The sequence below is a fragment of the Neofelis nebulosa genome, chromosome 6, assembly GCF_028018385.1.
Source record: "Neofelis nebulosa isolate mNeoNeb1 chromosome 6, mNeoNeb1.pri, whole genome shotgun sequence".
Classification (NCBI taxonomy): Eukaryota; Metazoa; Chordata; class Mammalia; order Carnivora; family Felidae; genus Neofelis; species Neofelis nebulosa.
In genome coordinates this window covers 42,795,026-42,815,865 of record NC_080787.1, presented here as the reverse complement: position 1 = coordinate 42,815,865, position 20,840 = coordinate 42,795,026, and the positions used below count along the sequence as shown (strand labels likewise).

The 20,840-nt window shown below is 49.6% G+C and overlaps 1 protein-coding gene and 1 long non-coding RNA gene across 4 annotated transcripts; one reads left to right on the top strand and one right to left on the bottom strand.

The window, feature by feature from the left end:
* Positions 1-317: 317 nt before the first annotated feature.
* APOBEC2 (apolipoprotein B mRNA editing enzyme catalytic subunit 2) lies at positions 318-12,257 on the bottom strand. 2 transcript variants are annotated; one of them, XM_058733857.1, is made up of 3 exons: positions 11,962-12,257; positions 3,409-3,973; positions 318-738 (listed from the first exon to the last, which is right to left on the bottom strand). In XM_058733857.1, the coding sequence occupies exons 1-2, from the start codon at positions 12,108-12,110 to the stop codon at positions 3,430-3,432; spliced, it is 693 nt and encodes a 230-aa protein (XP_058589840.1). In that variant the 5' UTR covers positions 12,111-12,257; the 3' UTR covers positions 318-738; positions 3,409-3,429. The 2 variants fall into 2 exon arrangements, with proteins under 2 accessions (XP_058589840.1, XP_058589841.1); XM_058733858.1 differs by having other exon boundaries at positions 318-742; positions 3,414-3,973.
* Positions 12,258-16,293: 4,036 nt separating this feature from the next.
* LOC131514176 (uncharacterized) lies at positions 16,294-20,816 on the top strand. 2 transcript variants are annotated; one of them, XR_009262966.1, is made up of 4 exons: positions 16,294-16,621; positions 17,194-17,358; positions 17,685-17,840; positions 19,337-20,816. It is a non-coding gene; the product is annotated as an uncharacterized LOC131514176 (long non-coding RNA). The 2 variants fall into 2 exon arrangements; XR_009262965.1 differs by lacking the exon at positions 16,294-16,621 and having other exon boundaries at positions 17,022-17,358.
* The last annotated feature ends 24 nt before the right edge of the window (positions 20,817-20,840 follow it).

Genomic DNA, 20,840 nt, shown 5'->3' with positions numbered 1-20,840 from the left:
GATATCTTGTAAACAGATTTCCCCTGCCTTTGTTTCACCCTCTGCCATATTCCTTGTCTTCAGAGAAGGGAAAAGGCACTCAATTACAAGTAATCACAGAAGAAAATACTGGATAAAGGTCAAGACTGGGGTGGGAAGTTCGCCTAGGAGAGTTAGTATCCTGTGTTGCCTGGACAAGCCCTGGATTAAGCCTCCCTTCCACTTTCTAATATCCTGGCTTGGCTCATAGCCTGGGAACGTCCCTATTCCTAGGACTTGTTCACTGTACATAGTAACTTCTAAATGTCCAAGTTCCCTAAAAAACCTGGTCACAGAAAAACCACACCACTTCTTTTATTAATGTTGCTATCTTTCTTTAAAAAAAAAAAAAAAAAAACAAATACACATCCGGACATATTTCAAAGATCTGCACAAACCTTGGGTCTGAGGCTCTTTGCCTCAAAGCAACCCATTTGGGGGAATAATTAGGCCCCTCAGCCCCACAGATGCCTGCGGCCCATATACAGTTGTCATTTTCCTTGCAACTCACTTTTCCCAAGAGCAGCCTTAGAGCAGCCTTAGAGAGAGCCATGGCTTAAATGATTTACAGCATGAGCAGTATATTTAGAGTCCTTGGAGGGCCTGTGCAGAAGGATTGGTTGGTGTCCAATGTTGTCCAGCTCAAGTGGTATTAGGAAGTCAGACATGTCCCAGATGGCCATACATGTCACTGCTGTCTCCTGGTGGCAGCAGGCAGACCTTAGTGAGAAAACAAGAAAGCATGTTACTGAGAGCTCTGCTGGCCCCAATGAAGAGTTTCTTTTGAGCTGAGGTCTCTGTGTGCCCTCCCCAGCAATCTGAATTTCTCCCCCAGTTGCCTGTGATTTCCACTGTTCCCAGTGTTAGGTTTGCTCTATTCATGTTTTGGTGTGGTTCACACAGGGAAAACCCCAGAAGATCTCTACTTTAATTCTATTCTCTTGAGTTAGATACATGGTTAAGTTCTATTCTGTCATTTTTTTTAAAAAGATGGAATAAGAAACGTAGGGCAAATTTTCTTTAACAAATGCCCATTTCTTAGTATTCTAATTAAGCGGAGTTGTTCTTTAGGGCTTTTAGATTACAACTGGATTTCATGCCTTTTTTTTTTTTTTTTTTTTTTTTTTTGTTTAACTGGGTACATTTTAACCTTTCCCTTCATGAACATGAATAACTCAAATACAGTACAGAGAAGCATGTTAATGGGTCCAGATAATACGGTCATGTACACTAATGGAAAGAGGCTTATAATGTGGAACATGTCCAATAATATTTTATTTTAAAATAATTTGACTTGGAAATGGACTTTCCCCTCAAACTGATTCATCTATTTTACTTCTGTTTAGATTAGCGTAAGATACAACCCTCAATTATCCAAAATTAAAAGCTCCTTTTAATCCTCCTTGAAATGCTTACTTTTTATAGTAGATTTAGCTATCTAATTATTTAACTTAATGGAAAAAACAACGTGCGCGCACAGGTGCGCGCGCATGCACGCACACACACACACACACACGCATCTCTGAAGACTTGCTGGTTAGGCAGCTGGAAGAAGTGGCCTGTGACTCGGAAAGGCATTTAAGAAGAAAGTATACTATAGTTAAAATTAAGCTACCACTCATCATTCTGGAGTCTGAGTAGGGTTTATAATTACAGTGATAGCACCTACACTAATATAATCCTCAAGGTATTTAAAAGTTTGGTATTTTCAGAAGTCACCCTTAGAAATCTATTTTTATCACTCGCCACCACTAGAGCGGTGTCATATTTTATGTGAACAGAATACCATGTGGCATTACGTGACCATATTCTCACTGAATTCAATGGGCCCTGCTTTTTGTAAAAAATGGCCAAAAATCATGTCCTCTCGGATTGGCAAATGCTCAGCTGGAGAATTATCAGGCACCCTGTGTGTATGTCTAGTAGCAGACGTCTGGCAACATCGAGCTCCAGAACGTTGATACTTCCAAAAACGTGTCTATGAAGCCACATGTTCTCTTAAGAATATTAAGGGTGAGAGACACCAAGAGTAAATTGAATAGCTTCATAGAAGCTTCATAGCTTCATAGAAGCTTCATAGAAGCATGCTGCATTCACATTTTGTTAATATGTGAATTGTTCCAGAATTTAAGTTGGAGAAGAGGGTGGTAAAGACCCTTTCTTCGTTTCTGGAGGATCTTGATCAGTAACTCAGGCCTTGCAAAGGGACTTGGTTATAGCATTTCTGCGGGAGCAAACTAGATCAGACCGAACTCAAAAAAAGTTAGCAAAGGATCTTTTACCCTCTTTCCTGAGGGTAATCGGCCTGTTTCTGTGAGAGTCTAATTTACCCTCAGCAAGAGGCCAAGTTGGCCTTAATTGTGTCCTAATTATTTGCCTAAATAGCTAATCTTTACTTCCAGTTCTATCACATCTTGATGTCTGTAGGAGGCTACTTCTGAGCTGCTGTCTCATTTACAAACATCTTTTTAACCCTTTCTATATTCCTGCATAGAGGAACTTGTTGCTGTGGTATCCCCATTCCTGAATACAGCATTTTTCTATGAGTTCCGCTGAGGTCTTCTCAAAGTAAGAAAAATGTTCTTGTGTTGTATATTCACACCGAAATTATTGGTCTCCTTCAAGGCTGAACCATTTATTTGAAAACATGAAAGCCTCTCTGGCAAAATTAATAATAAGTTGAATACAAATCCGTTTGGGGACTTTCAAAAGTACCCCAAATGAAAAAATTACATTTGAAGGAATGAAAAGCCTACATTACAGGACAATGGAATGGTAAGATTGCAATTGGGGGTGGGAACAGGGCCTCCAGAAGATGTCCAGAGTCAGTAAGTCTGGACTCAATGCCAGTGGGGGCATGCTTCTTGAGGGACAGTCTGACCATGGCAGGTCACTCGGTCTCACCAAAGCTTGAAGATTCCTGTGAACCTTTGAGTATTCCAAAGTTCTGGGGAAAGTTCGTTTGATACAACAGGGTAGGAACGAAAAGGGTTTAGGGAGACAAATTTGCAGTTAAGAGAAAAGGAAAACTTGGGATCTTCTAAAATGTGTTTACGGGGCGCCTAGGTGGCTCAGTCGGTTGAGTGTCCGACTTCAGCTCAGGCCATGATCTCATGATTTGTGGGTTCGAGCCCCGCATTGGGCTCTGTGCTGACAGCTCAGAGCCTGGAGCCTTCTTCGGATTCTGGGTCTCCTCCTCTCTCTGCCCCTCCACCACTCGGGCACTAACTCTGTCTCTCAAAAATCAATAGATGTAAAATGTGTTTACAGCCACCGCAGAGAAGGGAAATTCGTTCCTGGCCAGGCCAAACCTCCCGCACTCTGCCACCTGCCCGCCAGCTTTCGACCCAAGTTCAAGGCTAACAAGACCACAGGGGCGCCGTGACTCACGCGAGGCTGGGCCCAGTGGGCCTACTTCAGGATGTCCGCCAGCTTCTCTTCGTAGTACAGGAAGTTTTCCTGAATGTCCTCCCAGGGCTCAAAGGCCTTGGACTCGCCCTCTTCCTGCTCCACAAAATTCTGCCAGACGTACTCGAAGTCCTGGGGCTTCATGATGCGCAGCCGGCAGCCGGCCTCCTTCAACCTCCGCAGCGCGGCCTGGACGTCGGGCTCCTCCCACATGAAGAGGCGCCCAACCAGGATGAGCAGGCGCAGGTTCTTGGTCTTGCCGAGGGTCCGCACGATGCGGTCGGCGCAGGCGGCGCAGGGGCTGGACGACACGTACCAGGTGACGTTGTAGCGCACGGCCGGGTCGCAGGCCGGCAGGATGGTGTTGAAGAAGGCCTCCTCGGCGTGGGCGGCGGCGTGCTCGTCCTCCAGGTACCCGCGGGAGGCCTGCACCTGACCCCCCTTGCCCTGCGCTTCCACCACGTAGCAGAGGAAGGTCTTGTTCCGCCCGGAGCTGTACTCCACGTTCCGGAACTGAAACTTAAAGAAGTTGACGGGCAGCCGCTCCCTGTGGGGCGAGAGGGCAGAGGGGACAGGGGAGAAGAAAGAAGGATGAGCGCTTATGTCTAAGAGCAGGTGGCTCTCCAGCCTCGGTGCCTCAGACACACGTCGGCTCTCCCGGGCAAAGCCGGCCTTGCCCTGGCTAGCATCAGCGACCACACGGCGTGAAAGAATTCAGAAAGGTGTTATCTGGAGCAGGGGAGAGAATTTGGAGGTGTGCATTCAGGTCACCCCAATAGTGAGGGTCTCCAAACGCCCCACCATCCCTCCAACACACAGCACGCGCCTGCATTTCTAAAGCAGTCACTCTCTCGCGGGGGGCTACATAGCCGAATCACCCAGAGGACTCTACAAATGTCAGTGCCTGGGCCCCATGCCAAGGCAATGAAATCAGAAGGTCTGGAGGGAACCCAGGCACCAGCATTAAAAAAACAAACAAACACACCCTCCAGATGATTCTAATAGGTGGCAACGTTGGAAAAGCAGTGTTCAAATAGCAATCTTACAAAGTAGCAAGCATGTAAAATTTCTCATGATAGAGCAAGAGGAAGATTTTGCGGAACATTTCCTGCTTCCATTTCTCCTCCTTGTCACTCATGGCTGTTTCATCTTGGGCCTGGGCTGGCCCACAATGCACAGTGCCTGCCTCTCCAGGTGACTTTCTCAAGTCTGTTTTTTCCCTCAGGTGAAGGAGGGTTGTCACACAATAAGTGTCCAAGAAGCTTTTATCTTTGAGGTCAAGCTATCCAAGAGTACCTTGATAGAGTTTAGGTTACATGTAGTATTGAGTCATGTCAAAGTCAAAAAAGACTTGGGGGGTGCCTGGGTGGCTCAGTCGGTGAGGTGTCCGACTTCAGCTCAGGTCATGATACCATGGTTCGTGAGTTCAGGCCCTGTGTCAGGCTCTGTGCTGACAGCTCAGAGCCTGGAGCCTGCTTCGGATTCTGTGTCTCCCTCTCTCTCTGTCCTTCCCCCACTCACACTGTTTCTCAAAAAAGGAATAAATGTCAAAAATAAAAAAAATAAAAAAAAGACTTGGCCTCTACCCTCCAGATGCTTATAAGCTAGCAGCTCCACTCTGGCTAAGACAGCTGAGAGCATTTTAATTTTAAATGCACAGGGAGCCATGGAGGACAAGGCACCAAGGTTCTTGAATGTTTAGCCCTGATTTAGGCGGCAGCAGAAAATTGTTACAGCCTCTTGAGTAAAGAAGGACGTAATAAAAGTGACGAGAGGAGGGGATTGAGTACTGGCTTGGAGAGGCTGAATGTTTTTTTTTTTTTTCTTAAGTAATCTCTGCAGTTGCCCCAAAAGATACCCTGTGGCAACCATGAACTCTGCTGTTACTGCCCTACATGTCTTCCCTTTCTAACTCCCAGGGCTACAGGGAAATCCCGGATGCCCCAGGGCCTTGTCTTCTTAGGGCTAAGCAGCCAGGTGCCAAAGAGCTTAAAAACATGAGCTGTTTCCCTGCTGTATTCCCCACCCCCATCGCAAAATTTGCTCCACCCAAGTTTCCATATCTCTTACTGTCAAGTTCAGTTTCCACTGTGGAGATGGATGTGTTTGAGGACCTGGCCCCAGGATTCTTTTGGGTACTATACTTAGCTCTCTAAACCCCTCTGTCCCCAGTCAAATGTGTTTATTATTTACTTAACATTTGGGGAGAATGGATGGCCTAATGGTTCTCCTCTCCTACTTCAATCCCTGTTGGGAATTCATTTATAATGAGCTCTCCCCAATGAAAGTCACCCTTCAAGACCACGCCTAGATTTTACTGGCTGCTAAATGGTACCTTCACTTTCCAGAGTGGATTTTTTTTTTTTCTCCTGAGAAGCACAGAGCCTACCTTCCTTGTCCAAACACTTGATGCTTTTCAAGGCCATTTGCCAGACACTCCCCTGCCCCCAAATCTATCCAGAGCCAACCGTATGGTGGATTCTCAAAACCCTTGGAAGTATTCACAACTGTGTGGCTGGTTGGGGGCTTCACCAATAGCCCCCTGTGTGGCCCCTTGGGTTTCCTTCTGGAGCCCCCAAAAGTGTTGCTCCAACTTGGCCAAATGCAGCGCAGTGAGAGTATGAACTTGGCCCAGCAAATAGTTACGAGTTGGCTGGCTAGTGTGAGGCTGCTATTTCTCCCAGCCTCTCTTAAGCTCTGATGCTTTCCCCTCCTCCTCTTCCCTTCACAGGAGGAGAAGACCCAGAGAAACCTGAAACCCAAGGGAGAGGAAGAAAGTTCACCTCTCTATAAATATCAGTTTCCCACCCCTCTGGCCAGCAGCCCAATAGCCTACTCTGTGCTTCAGCAGGGCCTTCTGGACTAGGTGCATAAGGAAGGGAAATGCTTTCAAGGGGCAAAGGAAAGTCAATATTGAAATAAAAGTGGGAGTGTGCGGGGGGAGCTCCTGGGTGGCTCATAGGTTAAGCGTCCAGCTTCAGCTTGGGTCATGATCTCACAGTTCATGGGTTGAAGCCTTGTGTTGGGCTCTGTGCTGACAGCTCAGAGCCTGGTACCTGCTTTGGATTCTGCGTCTCCCTCTCTCTCTCTCTGCTCCTCCCCTGCTTGCACTCTCTCTCTCTCTCAAAAATAAATAAACATTAAAAAAAAAAAAAAAAAAAGGAAAGTCAGGGAAGGTCTTGGTTCCCAGTCTTTCCTTTCAGCTTGTTCAAAAACTGGGCTTGCTTGGCTTCTCAATGGGCTTCTTGGTTTTCCAGAAGGAGCATAAGGGGCAAATGAGGTCCTTTGGGCCTCCCACAGGCTGAAACAGCAGGCCCTGAAGGGGAACAGAGGTGGGAGAGGGCTGAAATCTCTCCAGGGAGCTAGACAATATGGTCATCTTGGGTGATTTTATAGAATCACAAAATAAGTCAACACTGTTATGCCTGCTAGTGGAAGGAAGGAAATAGTGACACTAATTTCTTAGATAATCACAAACATCTTTTTTTTCCTAGTAGCATGATGCCTGAGTACCACATTTACTTATAGCCCTTGCTGTCGCCCCCCAGCGGGTGTTTTCCTGCTGAAGTGGTGTGTGTGTGTGTGTGTGTGTGTGCGCGCGCGCGTGCACACGGGTTTATTGGCATGGTGGTCAGGAGAAACATGTGGGTAGCAGATTTCTTCACCTGGGCTCAGTCACTGCTTCAGGCACAGAAACCAACAGTGTTATTCCTTCCCCCCCATTCCCCCTTCTTTAAGCACCCCGTCCTCATACTTCCTGCACACAAGTCAATCACACTTCATTTGCAGAGACCCAGGCTACTGGGCATTGCAGTTCTCTAGGCAGGAAACCAAGAATCCTAATATCTGGGAGAGAACATTTGGAGCATGGTCGACTTGATGGAGGGAGCAAGGATGTGAACACATGCAATATATTTATACCGTATTTTTCTCACGTTCACGTTTAAAAATATTTGCGTTCCCTAAGCAGAAATCTATACGGTGAAAGAAAGCAACCCGGAAGGCAGCAGAGACTGGTCTGAGATTAAACATTTGCTCCAAAATAATCCATGGAGTGGAAAATCTACTCACAGGTCATTGAGTGTTGACTTGTCTCAGCTTTCCTCGCCAGACCTTTTGTGCCCTGCTCAAAAGAGGCAAGAGTTGCTGGTTTCAGTTTCCTTCTCCCTTTTCCAGACCACTTTCAAAGTGGATGCTGAGGAGTGGGCACAGTCAGAAGGAGACTAGAAGCAGAGAGTTCTAACAGCCTGACTTCCTAGAGCCCAGATGGGGTTTGCTGGGCTGCTGGCTCCTGATTTGCAATTCTGGATGGGATTTTGCCCTTGGTGAGCCCTGAGCAGCTCACTGCCTTTTTCCTGGGAGGCACTGTCTTCATGCTGGAGCTTTGACCTTCCCCCAGCCTCGGTGGAAGCCAGGGAGGCCAGAATCAGTGGCTGTCTTCTATTCTTTCTGGGACAAGCCTTCCCAACATGCTCTGGAAACCAGGGCGAGGCGTGAGAGGCTTGTGGCATTCACAGCGGAGTCGAAGGCCCTCACTCCTTGCCCTCCCTTCTCCTCTGAACCCTGCATGTCCTCTCTGTGTTCCCCATGTGGCCAGAGCCAACCTCTGGTAGCTAAAGAAGTGGTTGAAAGGAGTCACTGTCTGTGCCATTTATGTCTGTTCCATGCAAATCCCTTTGATAGCAGGTTCAGCTTTATGCAAAATCATATACAACACAACTAGAGACCAACAAAGACAAACACACAGCCAGGGGGCCTACTAGGTAGAGCCACAGTCGCTCATCACGGGGATAGAGAGATGAGGGGACAACTAGCTCTGATGCCCCAGAGCTTCCCTCAAGCATGCCGAGTTCAGAGAGAGGCACGAACCCGTGGAATTCTCCTCTACACCGAGCGCTGCTGGGTCTTCATGTATCCTGAACTTCTCTCCTCTCAGAAGCCCTCCCTACAATTAGTGCCTTATCCCGATGCCTCGCAGGGAGCCGGACATACAATAGGTGCTTGTTCGGGGCGCCTGGGTGGCGCAGTCGGTTAAGCATCCGACTTCAGCCAGGTCACGATCTCGCGGTCCGTGAGTTCGAGCCCCGCGTCAGGCTCTGGGCTGATGGCTCGGAGCCTGGAGCCTGTTTCCGATTCTGTGTCTCCCTCTCTCTCTGCCCCTCCCCCGTTCATGCTCTGTCTCTCTCTGTCCCAAAAATAAATAAAAAATGTTGAAAAAAAAAATTAAAAAAAAAAAAAAAAACAAAACAAAACAAAAAAAACAATAGGTGCTTGTTCATCAGTTCAGTTATTTACTTACTCAACAAATACCTATTGAGTGTCTATGAGGAGGTAGGCACTGTTTTTTGTGCTGGGGATAAAGCAGTTAAAAGGCAAAGTCCCTGGCCTCATGGAAGTTAAATACTAGTGGGGGAAATGGGCAGTAAATAAATGATTCCTATTCAGTAAATATTTGTTGAATATAAAAAGCCTCCCATTTATGGCTTTTTAAGATGCAGTGTGGTGATTTGGAGTCAGACAGCCCTGGGGTTACACCCTACTCCATCCATTAACTTTGGGCAAATTACTCATCCCTTTGAGGCTTGGTTTTCCCATCTGAAAGATAGGCCGAGTGATCCACCCTCTTAGAGTTTGGACAATGGTCAACACGCAAGAAATTAAACCTGGTACTGATGGATGGTGCCTTCTCTGGGCCTCAAATCTTACCCCTCAGAGCTCAATCTTAAGCATAACCAAATCTGAGCCCTTTCTACTCTTCCTTTTGTGTTTAGAGGGTTCTTTCTTTCCTTGGTGTGCTGGTTCAACACCCAGTTCTATGAGAGAAAGAAAGATAGAGAGAAAGGGGGGAAGAGGGAAAGGAAAAGAAAAGAAAGGAAAGGAAAGGAAAGGAAAGACAAATGAAAGAAAGAAAGAAAGAAAGAAAGAAAGAAAGAAGAAAGAAAGAAAGAAAGAAAGAAAGAAAGAAAGAAAGAAAGAAAAAGAAAGAAGAAGAAAAGGAAGAGAGAAAAAAAGAAAGGAAGGAAGAGAGAAAGAAAGGAAGGAAGTCAGTCGTGATTTCTAACATTTGTTGATTTCTGCAAATACTCCCACTATAGAGATTTCAAGAAACCAACATGAAGTCACTGAATGCAAAATTGGAAAGAGATGCATACAGGCCATTCTCATCGTGAGTTGGCTTTGGCACACCACGACAGTTTTTGACCTTTTTCTAGCACTTCCTACCATGTTATTTTGTTAATGTTCTTAGGTCTGCTTTCTATCTTGAGTGCCGTATTCAAGCCAGAATCGTGACAAATGGGGCATATCTCCTTATTCCTACCTGGTACGCCTTCCTCACCTCACCTCACCTCTGTCTGCTCCCTCTTCTGCTAGCTTGTGGCCCAAATCTAAGGAGCCGTGTAGACAGACCCATCCCCTCTGGGAGTCTAGGCTAGGAGAGGAGCTGCTTTGCTGACCTCCTTGATGCCAGGGTATCTGGAGAGGAAAAGAGGGGAAAGTTGTTCCCTCATCCTGTCCGTGCACAGACACACCCGCACCTCTGGGCTATTTTAAGCCATCTGTTTACCCAGAGGGGCCCAGGAGACAGATCTCCACAGCTGTTACTTATGGCCAGGAAACTCTCAGGGCTCCACCTCCATCCTGAACTGCTTTCAGAGCACCCAGAAGACTACCTTGCTGCACCTCTTTTTCTGCGCCTTGGGTCAGAGAAGGCTCTGAGTAGACCTCACAGATGGAGGCAGGTGGAGCCCTGTTTGGGAAATCTGGGACTCAGAATGAATAAGAGGCCTTGGAAAGAACACTTGGCTGGGGTCAGAAGAAGACTGCTACGTACTGGTTCTGTGGTCTTGAACAAATTACTGAGGCTCCCTGACTCAGTTTCCCTATCTGTAGAGTGGCAATAATATAAACCCCTCTCCCAGCCCTGTGCTGAGGGTTGAATGGGCTCATGCCAGTGCGAGTATATGTAAACTGGATGAATGTAAACTGGATGAACGTAAACTGCACCAGAGGATTTAACCCTTAGGACCAACCACCCTGGGGCCGCAAAGCATGTTCAACTGAACACACATGGTCTAATTCTGTTCTGGACCTATCCTGCCCCTGCACTGGGGAGATCATAACACTGCATAGAGTGGGTGTGCACGTGCTGGTGTGTGACCAAGGGCAGCACAGACCAGCAGCCTTAGAGGTCAGAAAATGGATCTCTTCCATAGGGAGCCACTGGATTGCGGCCTCCTGGCCTGGTAGCCCTAGGCCCTCCCTAGGTCTATATTAGTCTGTGCTCCTCTGTTCCTTTAATCCTAGGGGGAGGGTGACATTGGTCGGTTGGGCACGGGTGAATGCAAGTTCCAGGCTCTCGCCTGAATTCTTCCTTTAGGAACTAGGATGCATTTTCCCCTCAGGTTCTCGTAGAGATCAGAAAATATCTGAGCTAGAAGGGACCTTAGGGATCAACTTAGTGTAACTTCCTCATGTTACAAATGAAAAAACTAAGGCCAGGACTGGAAAATCACTTGCCAAGCTTCAAACAGCAAGTCCAAATGGCCACCCAGGCTCCTCTGCCCCCTGAGGACATCATGCCTCCATTTTTCCTGAAATTTCTCCTAGTGTGGACCCTCCTCTGTTTGTGGTTATTGTTGGGACTCCCATGAAGGAAGCCCGGGAGCTGAGGGAGGGAATATGGCTCTATGTATCCCCTTTTTCTTTGCCTATGATCTTTGCAGGGTCTTCTGCAAAAGGAACAGAGAGGAAAGAGGAGGAAGGACCACTTGGTGCTATTCCTGGAGATGTCATAATCTGGACAAGACAGAGGGACCCTGTATGTAGGCCTCTCTTTGGGGCCTGGAGACCGTTTGCTCAGGGTCCTTGTTCCTCTGGGCTGTGGCTGAGGGTAGAATGCCTCTTCTGCCCAGAAGCTTCTGGCCCTGGACTGTTACCTGTGCTGTAACTATTGTTTCCCTGGGAGTGGATGTGAAGAACCCGTGGGCAGATTCAATTCTATAAGGGGAAAAAAAAAAATGCTTCTCACTCAGCCTTGGGAAAGGGTGGGTCTGTTTTCCCTGTCTCAGGATCTTTCATTCCAGAGAGAAGCTCTAAAGAAAGAGTGAGAACTATACAGATAGAGGAGAGGCCCTCTCAGCAACAGAGAGAAGTCGAGGGAGGAGGTACTTTGGGGCCATCTTTAAATATGCCTGTGTCATCCCCTGTCCTTACCACACTCCCTAGGACTCGACAGCCTGTATCTGGAGAGGCAGGTGGCATCCTGGTACCAGGAGGCCCAAGCGGTGGTTTCATTCTCTGGGCCCTTGCCTCTAAGGAGCTGCCCTCCCTCCCCTGGTTAGAGGGTCCAAAGTGTCACCCCGAGAGGCCAAGCGAAATTTGCAGCTGTGTCCCCCGCAGCCCCTACCATGCATGGTAGGCTCGTGGCTGCAGGTCTGTGACCCTGACCCCTACTATTCCCATCCTAAATTCCCCCAGCCTGCCCCAGCCCACACTCTTCTAGGGAGAGGGACCCGGCCCACACCCAGGTCTCACCCTGTGACGATCTCAAAGGGAGGCAGTTCAATCAGCTCCTTCAGCTTCTCAGGGTCGTCCAGATCTTCCAGATCCTCACCGTTCTGGGAGGCGGGTGCAGCGGGTGCAGCGGCCGCAGCAGCCGCAGCGGCCTCTTCTTTCTGGGCCATGGAGGGGCTGTGGCTCCGCAGTCACTGAGAAAGGGGAGAGGTGGTGAGTTTTCCGGGCCAGGGCCTGGCGGCAGAGGCCCAAGCAGCTGTCAGCAGCTAAATCTGCCTGGGGACGACGGGAAGAGCACTGGGCAGGCCAGGCTTAGTGTTCTCACCTCCTGGCCACAGGCTTTATAACCAGAGCCCTCTGCCCCTCCCCCAGGCCCTCGCCCTCTATCTTTTTTTAATTGAGTGACAGCGGGTGCCGGGATGGGGGGAATGGAAACTCTGGCCATTAGTATCCCCTATTTATCAGGAGGCAAAGACAGGAAGCTGGCAGGTGGGGATGGCGAGCCCTGCTCTCCCTTCCCCCACTAGCTCACACATGTATTCATCCTCTTCCCCTCCACCTTACATCCTTCCCTCTGTTTCCCATGCAACCTTTCCAGCTTCACTGGCGGGGGTGGGTGGGGTGGAAAAAGGGGCCTACAGGTGAGCATCCTGAGATTTAGGGGAGATGCTCTCAGAAGTGTAAGCAGGATGAGGCTTGTGTTGAACGGGGTGCTTGTAGAGACCCACCCCCTCCCCTACTGGCGGGTTCAGGAAAGGAGCATCCTGAGACGGGGTGGGATAAGAGCTGCCAATTTGGAAAGAAACTGTGAGCTGTTACTTAAAGGGAACAGACGCCAATTTGCCTGTTATGAACCCATAATGCAGTGTCGGTTTGGGAGCCTCCAGTAGTTAGCGATATTGCTGTTTACGAGCTCCGAGGGTTTTGAAAGAAGACAGGCAGTGAGTTTCGTGGTTTATGTGTGAAATCAGACTGTCAACAGCCGTGGGAGGCAATCTGTATCATCCCGTGTTTCACATAGGGAAACTTGGACTCCCAGAAGGGCTGGTTAAGGGCCTTGCCTAAGGCCATGCAGCCCCGAAAGTGGCAAGTCAAAATTCCAACCCAGGCCTTTGTATCCCAGAGGCCAAACATTTGACCTCCATGGTATGTTCCCTCTCGGTCAGTCCTTTATTCCTTTAACAAATATTTGTTGAGTACCTACTATATGCCAGGTGCCAGTTCTGGTATTGGGACTATGGCACAGAACAAAACAGATGAAAACCCTTGCCCCCACAGAGCTTGAGGGGGCTGGACAATCAGTAAGATAAGTGATATACATATAGGCTATTTGCGGGTGCGAAGTGCCAGGGAGAAAAGGCAGGTAAGGTGAGGGGGACAGAAGTGACAAGAGGTGATGTTATATTTTTATAGAGTGGCCAGGCAAGCACTTTGAAAAGGAAACAACTAAGAGCTGAAGGTTGTGAGGGGAATAATCATATGGATATCTAAGGGGAAAGTGTTCCAAGGGGAGGAAAAGCCGGTGTAAAGACCTTGGGGAGGCAGCGTTCCTTGTGTGTTTGCGGAACAAGCAAGGACACCTGGGCGACTGGAGAGTCCTGGGAGATGAGGCCAGAGACATAAGTGTGGGCGAGATAGGTGCGACCTTATGGGCTACTCTAAGGGCCTTGACTTTTTCTCTGAGTGATATGGGAAGCCCCTGTCTTTGAACACATGAGAACATGGTCTGACTTATATTTTTACAGGATCAGCCAGGCTGCTTGGTTGAAGATAGACCAAAGAGCAGAAGCAGAGGGACCAGTTCTAAGCCTATTGAAAGTAATGAGAGACCTGGGGCCCCTAGAAAAATCCCTGAGCTGAAATAGCATTGGAAGATGGACAGATACCTTTTTGCAGATTCATATCATGGATGCTTAGCAGGGGCCACAGGCATTCATGTTTGGGGTACTGCAAATACTCTAGGACATTCTCAGGGCAGTGGAAGGGTGGGGTCACGGTCACTAGAGGTTGAAAGTGAGGAAACTGAGAACACTGGGCACTGGTCAGAACCATGCTCCAAGTGGGGCTGGTGGTGGTGGTGGAAAGGGAGCATACCTTTCCACAGTCTGACTAGACAATAGGAGTCAGGTCAGTTTGGAGTATTGGGGGTTCTCTTCCCAGAGAATCCTGAGCAGCACAGTGCCCTGTATGATGCCCAAGCATTGTGGTTTGCCTGGATGGTCATAATTTCTACCTGCTGTCCAGGTATAGTTTCTACTCATGCCCCATCCACTCCCCATAGAGCTCTGGTATCGACAATCAACCCTATGGTCACCCGACCTGATTGGCTGATTACTGAAGGCACTTGTGCAGAGATTATTTTTCTCAGGCGTTTTTCCGGGGGTGTAAAACAGGGTGGTAGTTGTAGTGCCTGAGTCCACAAAGAAAAGGCAGTGATCACGGGTACAAGGCAAACACACGTTATTACGATTCTGGTCATCACACACACACACACACACACACACACACACACACACCATTTAAATGCGAAGGGTTCACTTCCTTCACTTATTTGACCAACACTTATCAAGGGCTCCTGCATGCCACGCACTGTAGGAAATACCAAGAACACAGAGACGCAGGAGGTACAGCCTCACCGGGAGCTCACAGGACTTGTTGCAAGGGGGGCACTCAAGCATGCATCATTTCATTCCGTTCTCACGCCAGTCTCACACGGGCGGGTAATATTGGCCTCGTTTTGCAAGTAGGGACCTGCCGCTCTGGGAGGTGAAGTGATTTGCACAAGATCACACAGGGATTTAAGTCTGGGTCCTCTGAGCATACTTCTTATCCCCAGGACTGCACCCAGCCAGCTCTGATGAATATATGTCTTTTTTTTTTTTTTTAACATTTTATTCATTTTCTGAGAGACAGAGCATGAGTGCGAAAGGGGCAGAGAGAGGGAGACACAGAATCCGAAGCAGGCCTCAGGCCCTGAGCACAGAGCCCAATGCGGGGCTCAAACTCATGAACTGTGAGATCATGACCTGAGCCGAAGTCAGACGCTCAACCGACTGAGCCACCCAGGCGCCCCTCTGATGAATACATGTCTTAATCAACATCTGCGTGTGTCCCTCTCCACTTCCAGGTCACGGCTACAGCAAGGGGCTTGGAGTAACCAAGGAGAGGTCAAAGGTCTGGGCGGAGGGAAGCGAGGAGGAGGGATTTTTTTTCCAGCGCCTTATTCCCCCTGTGGGGAAGACTTCCCCCTTGAGGACAGGGTCTCCTACTTTGGCTGTCGTGTATCAGGATTGGGAGAGGGGACAAAGTCCATATCCATGCCCCCATCTCAGCTTTGATTCACTGTGTGATCTTGGCCAAGCCACTAAGCATCTCTGGGCCTCAGTGATGCCAGCTAAGTTACTGTTCTCTATTCCAGGATGGTCAAACAGATGCAAATGAGAAGAGACAGGGCTGGCTCCCAAAGACCTGTGGGGTGAAAATAACAGTGTGGTGCAAATTCCCTGACTGAGTGATGGTAGAGCTGATGCAGGGGTGGACCCAGGCTGGTCCCTTTCTGAAGAGGGGACCCCTTGCTCCCACCACACCCACATACAGTTTTTCCTTTGACACTTGGGAGAGCACCCTGGGCCTTCCCCTGGACTGATAACTGACAGCTTCCTTTTCCACTGCTCCATTCTGGCCCCTGCCCCACCCGCCATCCTTAGAAGCCCTCTGAGCTAGTCTGGCTATATATGGCACCTCCTGGGGGCCTGGTTCCTGGCTGGTCCCTGGCTCTCCTTTCCAAGTCGGACCAGTTTCCCCTGAAGGTCCCAGAAGGCAGCCACTAATCTGGAGATCAGGTGCCAGGAGCTTGGCTCCACGTCCTGCAGCTGCCAGGATATTCTTTAGGGCAGGCGGTCCCCAACCCCCCTGTTAACACTCTTCAATTCAGTAGGTTTCTATCCATTTGCCCCTCCTGCAGGGGAGGAGACTGGGAAATAGGTTATTTAGTTCAAGATCACAGTAGAGGCCTGTGTGTGGGGTGCTGGAATTTGAACCCAGCCTCCAAGTTCTAGGCTTTTCCCAGTGTGTTATGCTGCCTGGGATTCAGTAACAGTGAGAGCTCACACTAGCATGGCCCTTTCCTGGGGGCCTGACACCGGTCTAAGTAGGTCATGTCATTACCCCATTTATTCCTCACCAGGATGTTGGGGTAGGTGCTACTGTTATCTTCATTTTACGGGTGAGGAAATTGAGAACAGAGAGCTTAAGTGACTTGGCCAAGGTCACGCAGCTAGTGGTAGCTGAGCTACGTGCTGCCAGAGTCACATTGTTGCTCCTTAGACATTCAGTCCCTACTGATACCAGGACCCCTGAGGTCAGGCTCTGAGGAAGGCGGGGCAAGAAGGGGACTAGAGTGGAAGAAAGTGTTCTTCAGGGAGATTGGGCTCTGGAAGCAGTTGGTATAGGAGGGATACACGTGCACGTGTGTGTCTATGTGGGGGGTGTGTCTGTGTGTGCATGTGTGTGCGTGTGTGTGTGTGTGTGTGTGTGTGTGTAGGGGGTATAGGTGCAGAGACAAAGCAGCTGGTGAATGGGGATGGAAACCAAAAAAGGAATTCTTGTGATCTGTCCCTGCAGGCCTCAGCCCCCTTCACTCCGGGTGGCAGTGACTGGAAGGAGCCGGATTTGGCCCAAGGTGAGCCGCAGGCTGCCTCTCCCTGTCCCTTTTCCCAGGGTCATTTCAGAAAAAATTCAGGGGCTCTGGAGGTGGCTGAGGAGTAGGGGACAGGACCAGGCACAGCTCTTCCTTGGGTCTCAGTCTGCTGCCTCGCTGCCCTCGCTGGGAAGGGAGTAGAGGCCAGGAGGGGGCTAGTGGAAAATAGAAGCCTCACCAGGGGAAGGTTTAAATTCTCACTTTGTGAAAGAAGACACCTTGGGAGCGCGTTGATGGAGTGGGTGCTTTATGTGCAGGGACAGCTGGGACCCCAACAGCGCGTTGCCCCAGAGACCCAGCCTGGGCGTGCCCGTCTCTCGGTCACTACCGAGACGAGGTACACAAACAACGGGCTGCCGGCACCAGACACCCGCCTGGCGGGCAGAAGTCTGCACCCTCCAGCAACCGCTCTGTTGACATAAACACGGGGTGTCTGGAGCTCCGGCCAGGTGGGGGGAGGGGGCCCAAGGGTCTCCCAGAGGTCTAAGGCTGAGAGCAGAGAAGACACTAGAATCACCGGGCAGGGCAGGGGTTTCAGTATCCTCCTGTTGCAGGACACAACGCTTGGCTCGCCTTGCAGAACACGCTGCTCCTGGGGACTTTAGTCCTGGTCACCGTGGTCCTCCATTCCAGCAGCCACTCCCGGCACCGCCCGGCTCCTGCGGCCGGCGCTTTGAGTCTTTGAGGAAAGTGATCTGATAACAACCACGCATATTAAGGTGACTAATAGTGTTCCTCTTTGAAGGGGTGTTTGCAGGGCCAAAGAACCTACTAAGGGGAAGCAATAAACTTAATCAGTGTTTGAGAGGAGAATTTCAGCGCTTCCAATGCTCAACGGGTGAAGCAGGTGCAGCTTAAGGGGACAGGGGAGTTTTTGGTTGTCCTGTGGGCAGATAATTTCTGGGTGCGCTGGGGATCTTGGAAAGAAAGACAGTGGAGGGATGAATGAGGCGCCTGGTGTGACAAAGAGGGCTTCTCCCGGCCCTGTACTTATTGATCAACAATAAGTACTTAAAACAATCAGGGTCTTGTGCCTGTTTTCCAGAACTACAAGAAAGAGGCCTCTGAAGCTCAGCTTGGGGTGCAGGGGATAGGATGGATGTGGCCACCACAAAGGAAGACTTTGGAGCCCTGGCCCAAGCCTGACAACACTCAGGGGGCCTTACGCTGCCACCAGGGCATCGCCTCTGCCTGCCCATAGGTAAGAGGGGCCAGAGACGCACAGAGCAAACACTTCCTGCACTCTGCCCCTTCCAAACCAGGCTGACCAAACTTTTGTCCACTGGACAGACATACACCTATTGGTCTCCCTGCCTCACCTCGCCTCTGGGTGTCTCCATGCTGCAGACTTGGCAAAGGGAGGAAGAACGTGGCATTCCGGGGAGCGAAGGAGGGGCGGAGATAGAGTAGAAAGAGACGTACCTCCTCCTGGGGTTGCTGTTTTACCTGGTGCAGCTCCCCACCTCTCCAGATACTGGGGGGAAGGGCGGGATCTGCACAGCCCTGGAGGAGCTCATCTCCCCCTCCCCCCCCCGCCCCCGACCCCGCCACTCATACTCACATACCATGTGCCCACTCAGAGGCAAATGGAAAAACACCACTCAGGGACAGAGATGCACACACACATGTTTGGGATAGTGGGATCCCAGGACACGTCTAGCAGAGACATGAGGAAACTCTGACCCTGTTCAGGCACAACTCTAGGTAACTCTGGTGGTCTAGGAGGGGCCAAGGGCAGTGTGTGCTCAGAACCGGGAGGTGGGGTAGGGTGAGGTCGAGGGGTCCAGACAGATTAGGAGAGTGAGGGATTAAAGGCACCCACCCAGGAGCCAAGGAGCAGTGCAGAAGGGAATTTTAAGGGTGACATCGAGGACCGAGGATGAGAGTTTGATGTTGGAGTCCTGCCCTTTCTGGCTGTTTCTGCTCAAAGCCAGGAAGCCTCTGAGACTGGCTCATTCTATCGGGCAGTCTTGTTACTCCAGGGCTTGGGACGCCACCCAAATCCAGCTTTCTTCTAGAGCGGAGTGTCCAAAACTGGAGGTATCTGGACGCCTGGGTTTGTGGGTCGACTTGCACTGGGGAGGGGGAGGTCATGCAGTCGGCTTGGATGGACTCTCCTCTTCTTGGAGGATCAGTTAAACTTCTAGAAGTAGCTGGCAACACAAATAAAATTCCTAGCTGATATTTGTACTGTCTATATGAGATGATGACAATGAGAAATAATTCTGGGGCGTTCACTCGTCTAAGGTCACACGGCGATAACAGAGCGGGGATGAGAACCCAGGCGGTGTTCTCAATCGGTATTTATAGGTTATGTTTCTATGTCTCCAACAGTTCCACGTATAAATGAAGTTATACGTTCAACTAAAAGCAGCTTTAGGAAATTTGACGGAGGTGAAGATAAAATCCACCTGAATGTGTGACCTAAAAAGGCAGTCATTTTGTGCGTGTGACACTGGTCAGGCTAGCCCACAGGCCCGAGGAGGAGGTCACTCGCTCTCCTGGCTCTGGGGAAGTTTGGGAAATATTGCCAGGGTTTTGGAGCAAGATAGGTCTCCAACTGTGGTGGGAATCAGAACCATGTGTGCTTGGTAAACATGCGACCCCTGGGGTCCCCACCTAAAAAGCTAACATTTCTGAAGCACTTCCTCTGTGTCAGACGACTTTGTACTCATTATCACCTCTCTTCTTCCCGAGGGTTCTATGAGGGCCCCATCGCACAGCTGAGAAAAACGAAGCACAGACAGTGGGGTAAGTTGCGCAGGTTACCGGTTCATAAATGACGGTCAGTATCCACACCCAGGCTGGCCTGTCTCCGCGGCCAGAACCGCAAACCACGTCACCCTCTGCCTTCGTTCCCCAAGATGATCTGATTCCGGTGGGTCTGGAGCCGGCCTTCGACAACCGCCCCCGGAGGTCACTGGGCCACACTTTGAGAACCACTCTGGCTTCCGTTTCAGTCAGGCTGAACATTAGAGCCACCTGAGAAACTTCAGAAACTATGAATACCGTTCCCTTCCCCAAACACAGGCTTTTTCAGTGGGTCCAGAGTCGCCTCGCAGGTGTGGGTGACGTTCTGGTCAGCATTTTCTTTTAAGGGGACAGACAGAGTGTATATTTATCCAACCAATAACACATATGAAGACCTGCTCCGTGCCCTGTGCTGCACGGGGGCTGGGGACACAAAGGGGGGTGGGACACTGTGTGTGCCTTCCAGGAGCACAGGTGCCTGACACTTCTGGTGGGGCACAGCATGCCCTTTCTGGGGGGAGGAGGAAGGATGCAGCTTCCTTCTTGCTTGTTCTCCTCTGGTGAGCTCCAGAAAGAGCCAGTCTCCTCGAATGTGAAGTCCTTCTGGCTTCTCCCCGATGTGGTCCTTCGCCCTCGCCTGACAGGTCACGGCTGGTTCTCCACCCAGAACTCAGCTTCCAGAAACACAGCCCTGAGAGACCACCTATATGTGGAGCTCTCACATTTTAGAGGGAGCAGACAGCAGGCAGGAGACCCTGGAGAGTTTGAAAAACACTGATGCCCAGGTCCATCCCTGGAGAGACTGGTCAATACTTTCAGAAGTTCCTATGCAAGGCGTCTGGGCCTTCCAGCTGACCTTGTTTGGAATTTGGAGAGACAACCCCAGGGACACTCACTCCTTGCTGCCACCAGGGCCTTGAAATAAGAGGAGAAAGGGCACCTTGGTGGTTCAGTTGGTTAAGAGCCTGACTCTTGATTTCAGCACAGGTCATGATCTCACGGTTTGTGAGTTCGAGCCCTGCATTGGGCTCCGTGCTGACAGTGCAGAGCCTGCTTTGGGATTCTCTGTCTCCCTCTCCCTGCCCCTCCCCTGCTCACTCTCTATCGCTCTCTCTCTCTCAAAATAAATAAATAAACATTAAAAAAATAAAGTTCAAAGGTCTTCATCAATTAAAAAAAAAGAAACAAGAGGAGAAGAAAACAATAGGAGGGAAGAGACGAAAAATAAAAAAGGAATAGATGAAAATAAAGAAGCCAATGAGAAGATGTGGGACAAGAGAAGTCTGGACAAGAAGTCTCTGCTGAAATCACTCATTAACTCTGAGGCATTCATCTCTTTTTCTTAATGTTTTTTTCTTATTACAATAGTCATTAATTGATTTTGAAAATTAACAGTGAAAGTATATGAAAACAAAAGTGAAAAATGATCTATAATCCATCTGAACAGAGA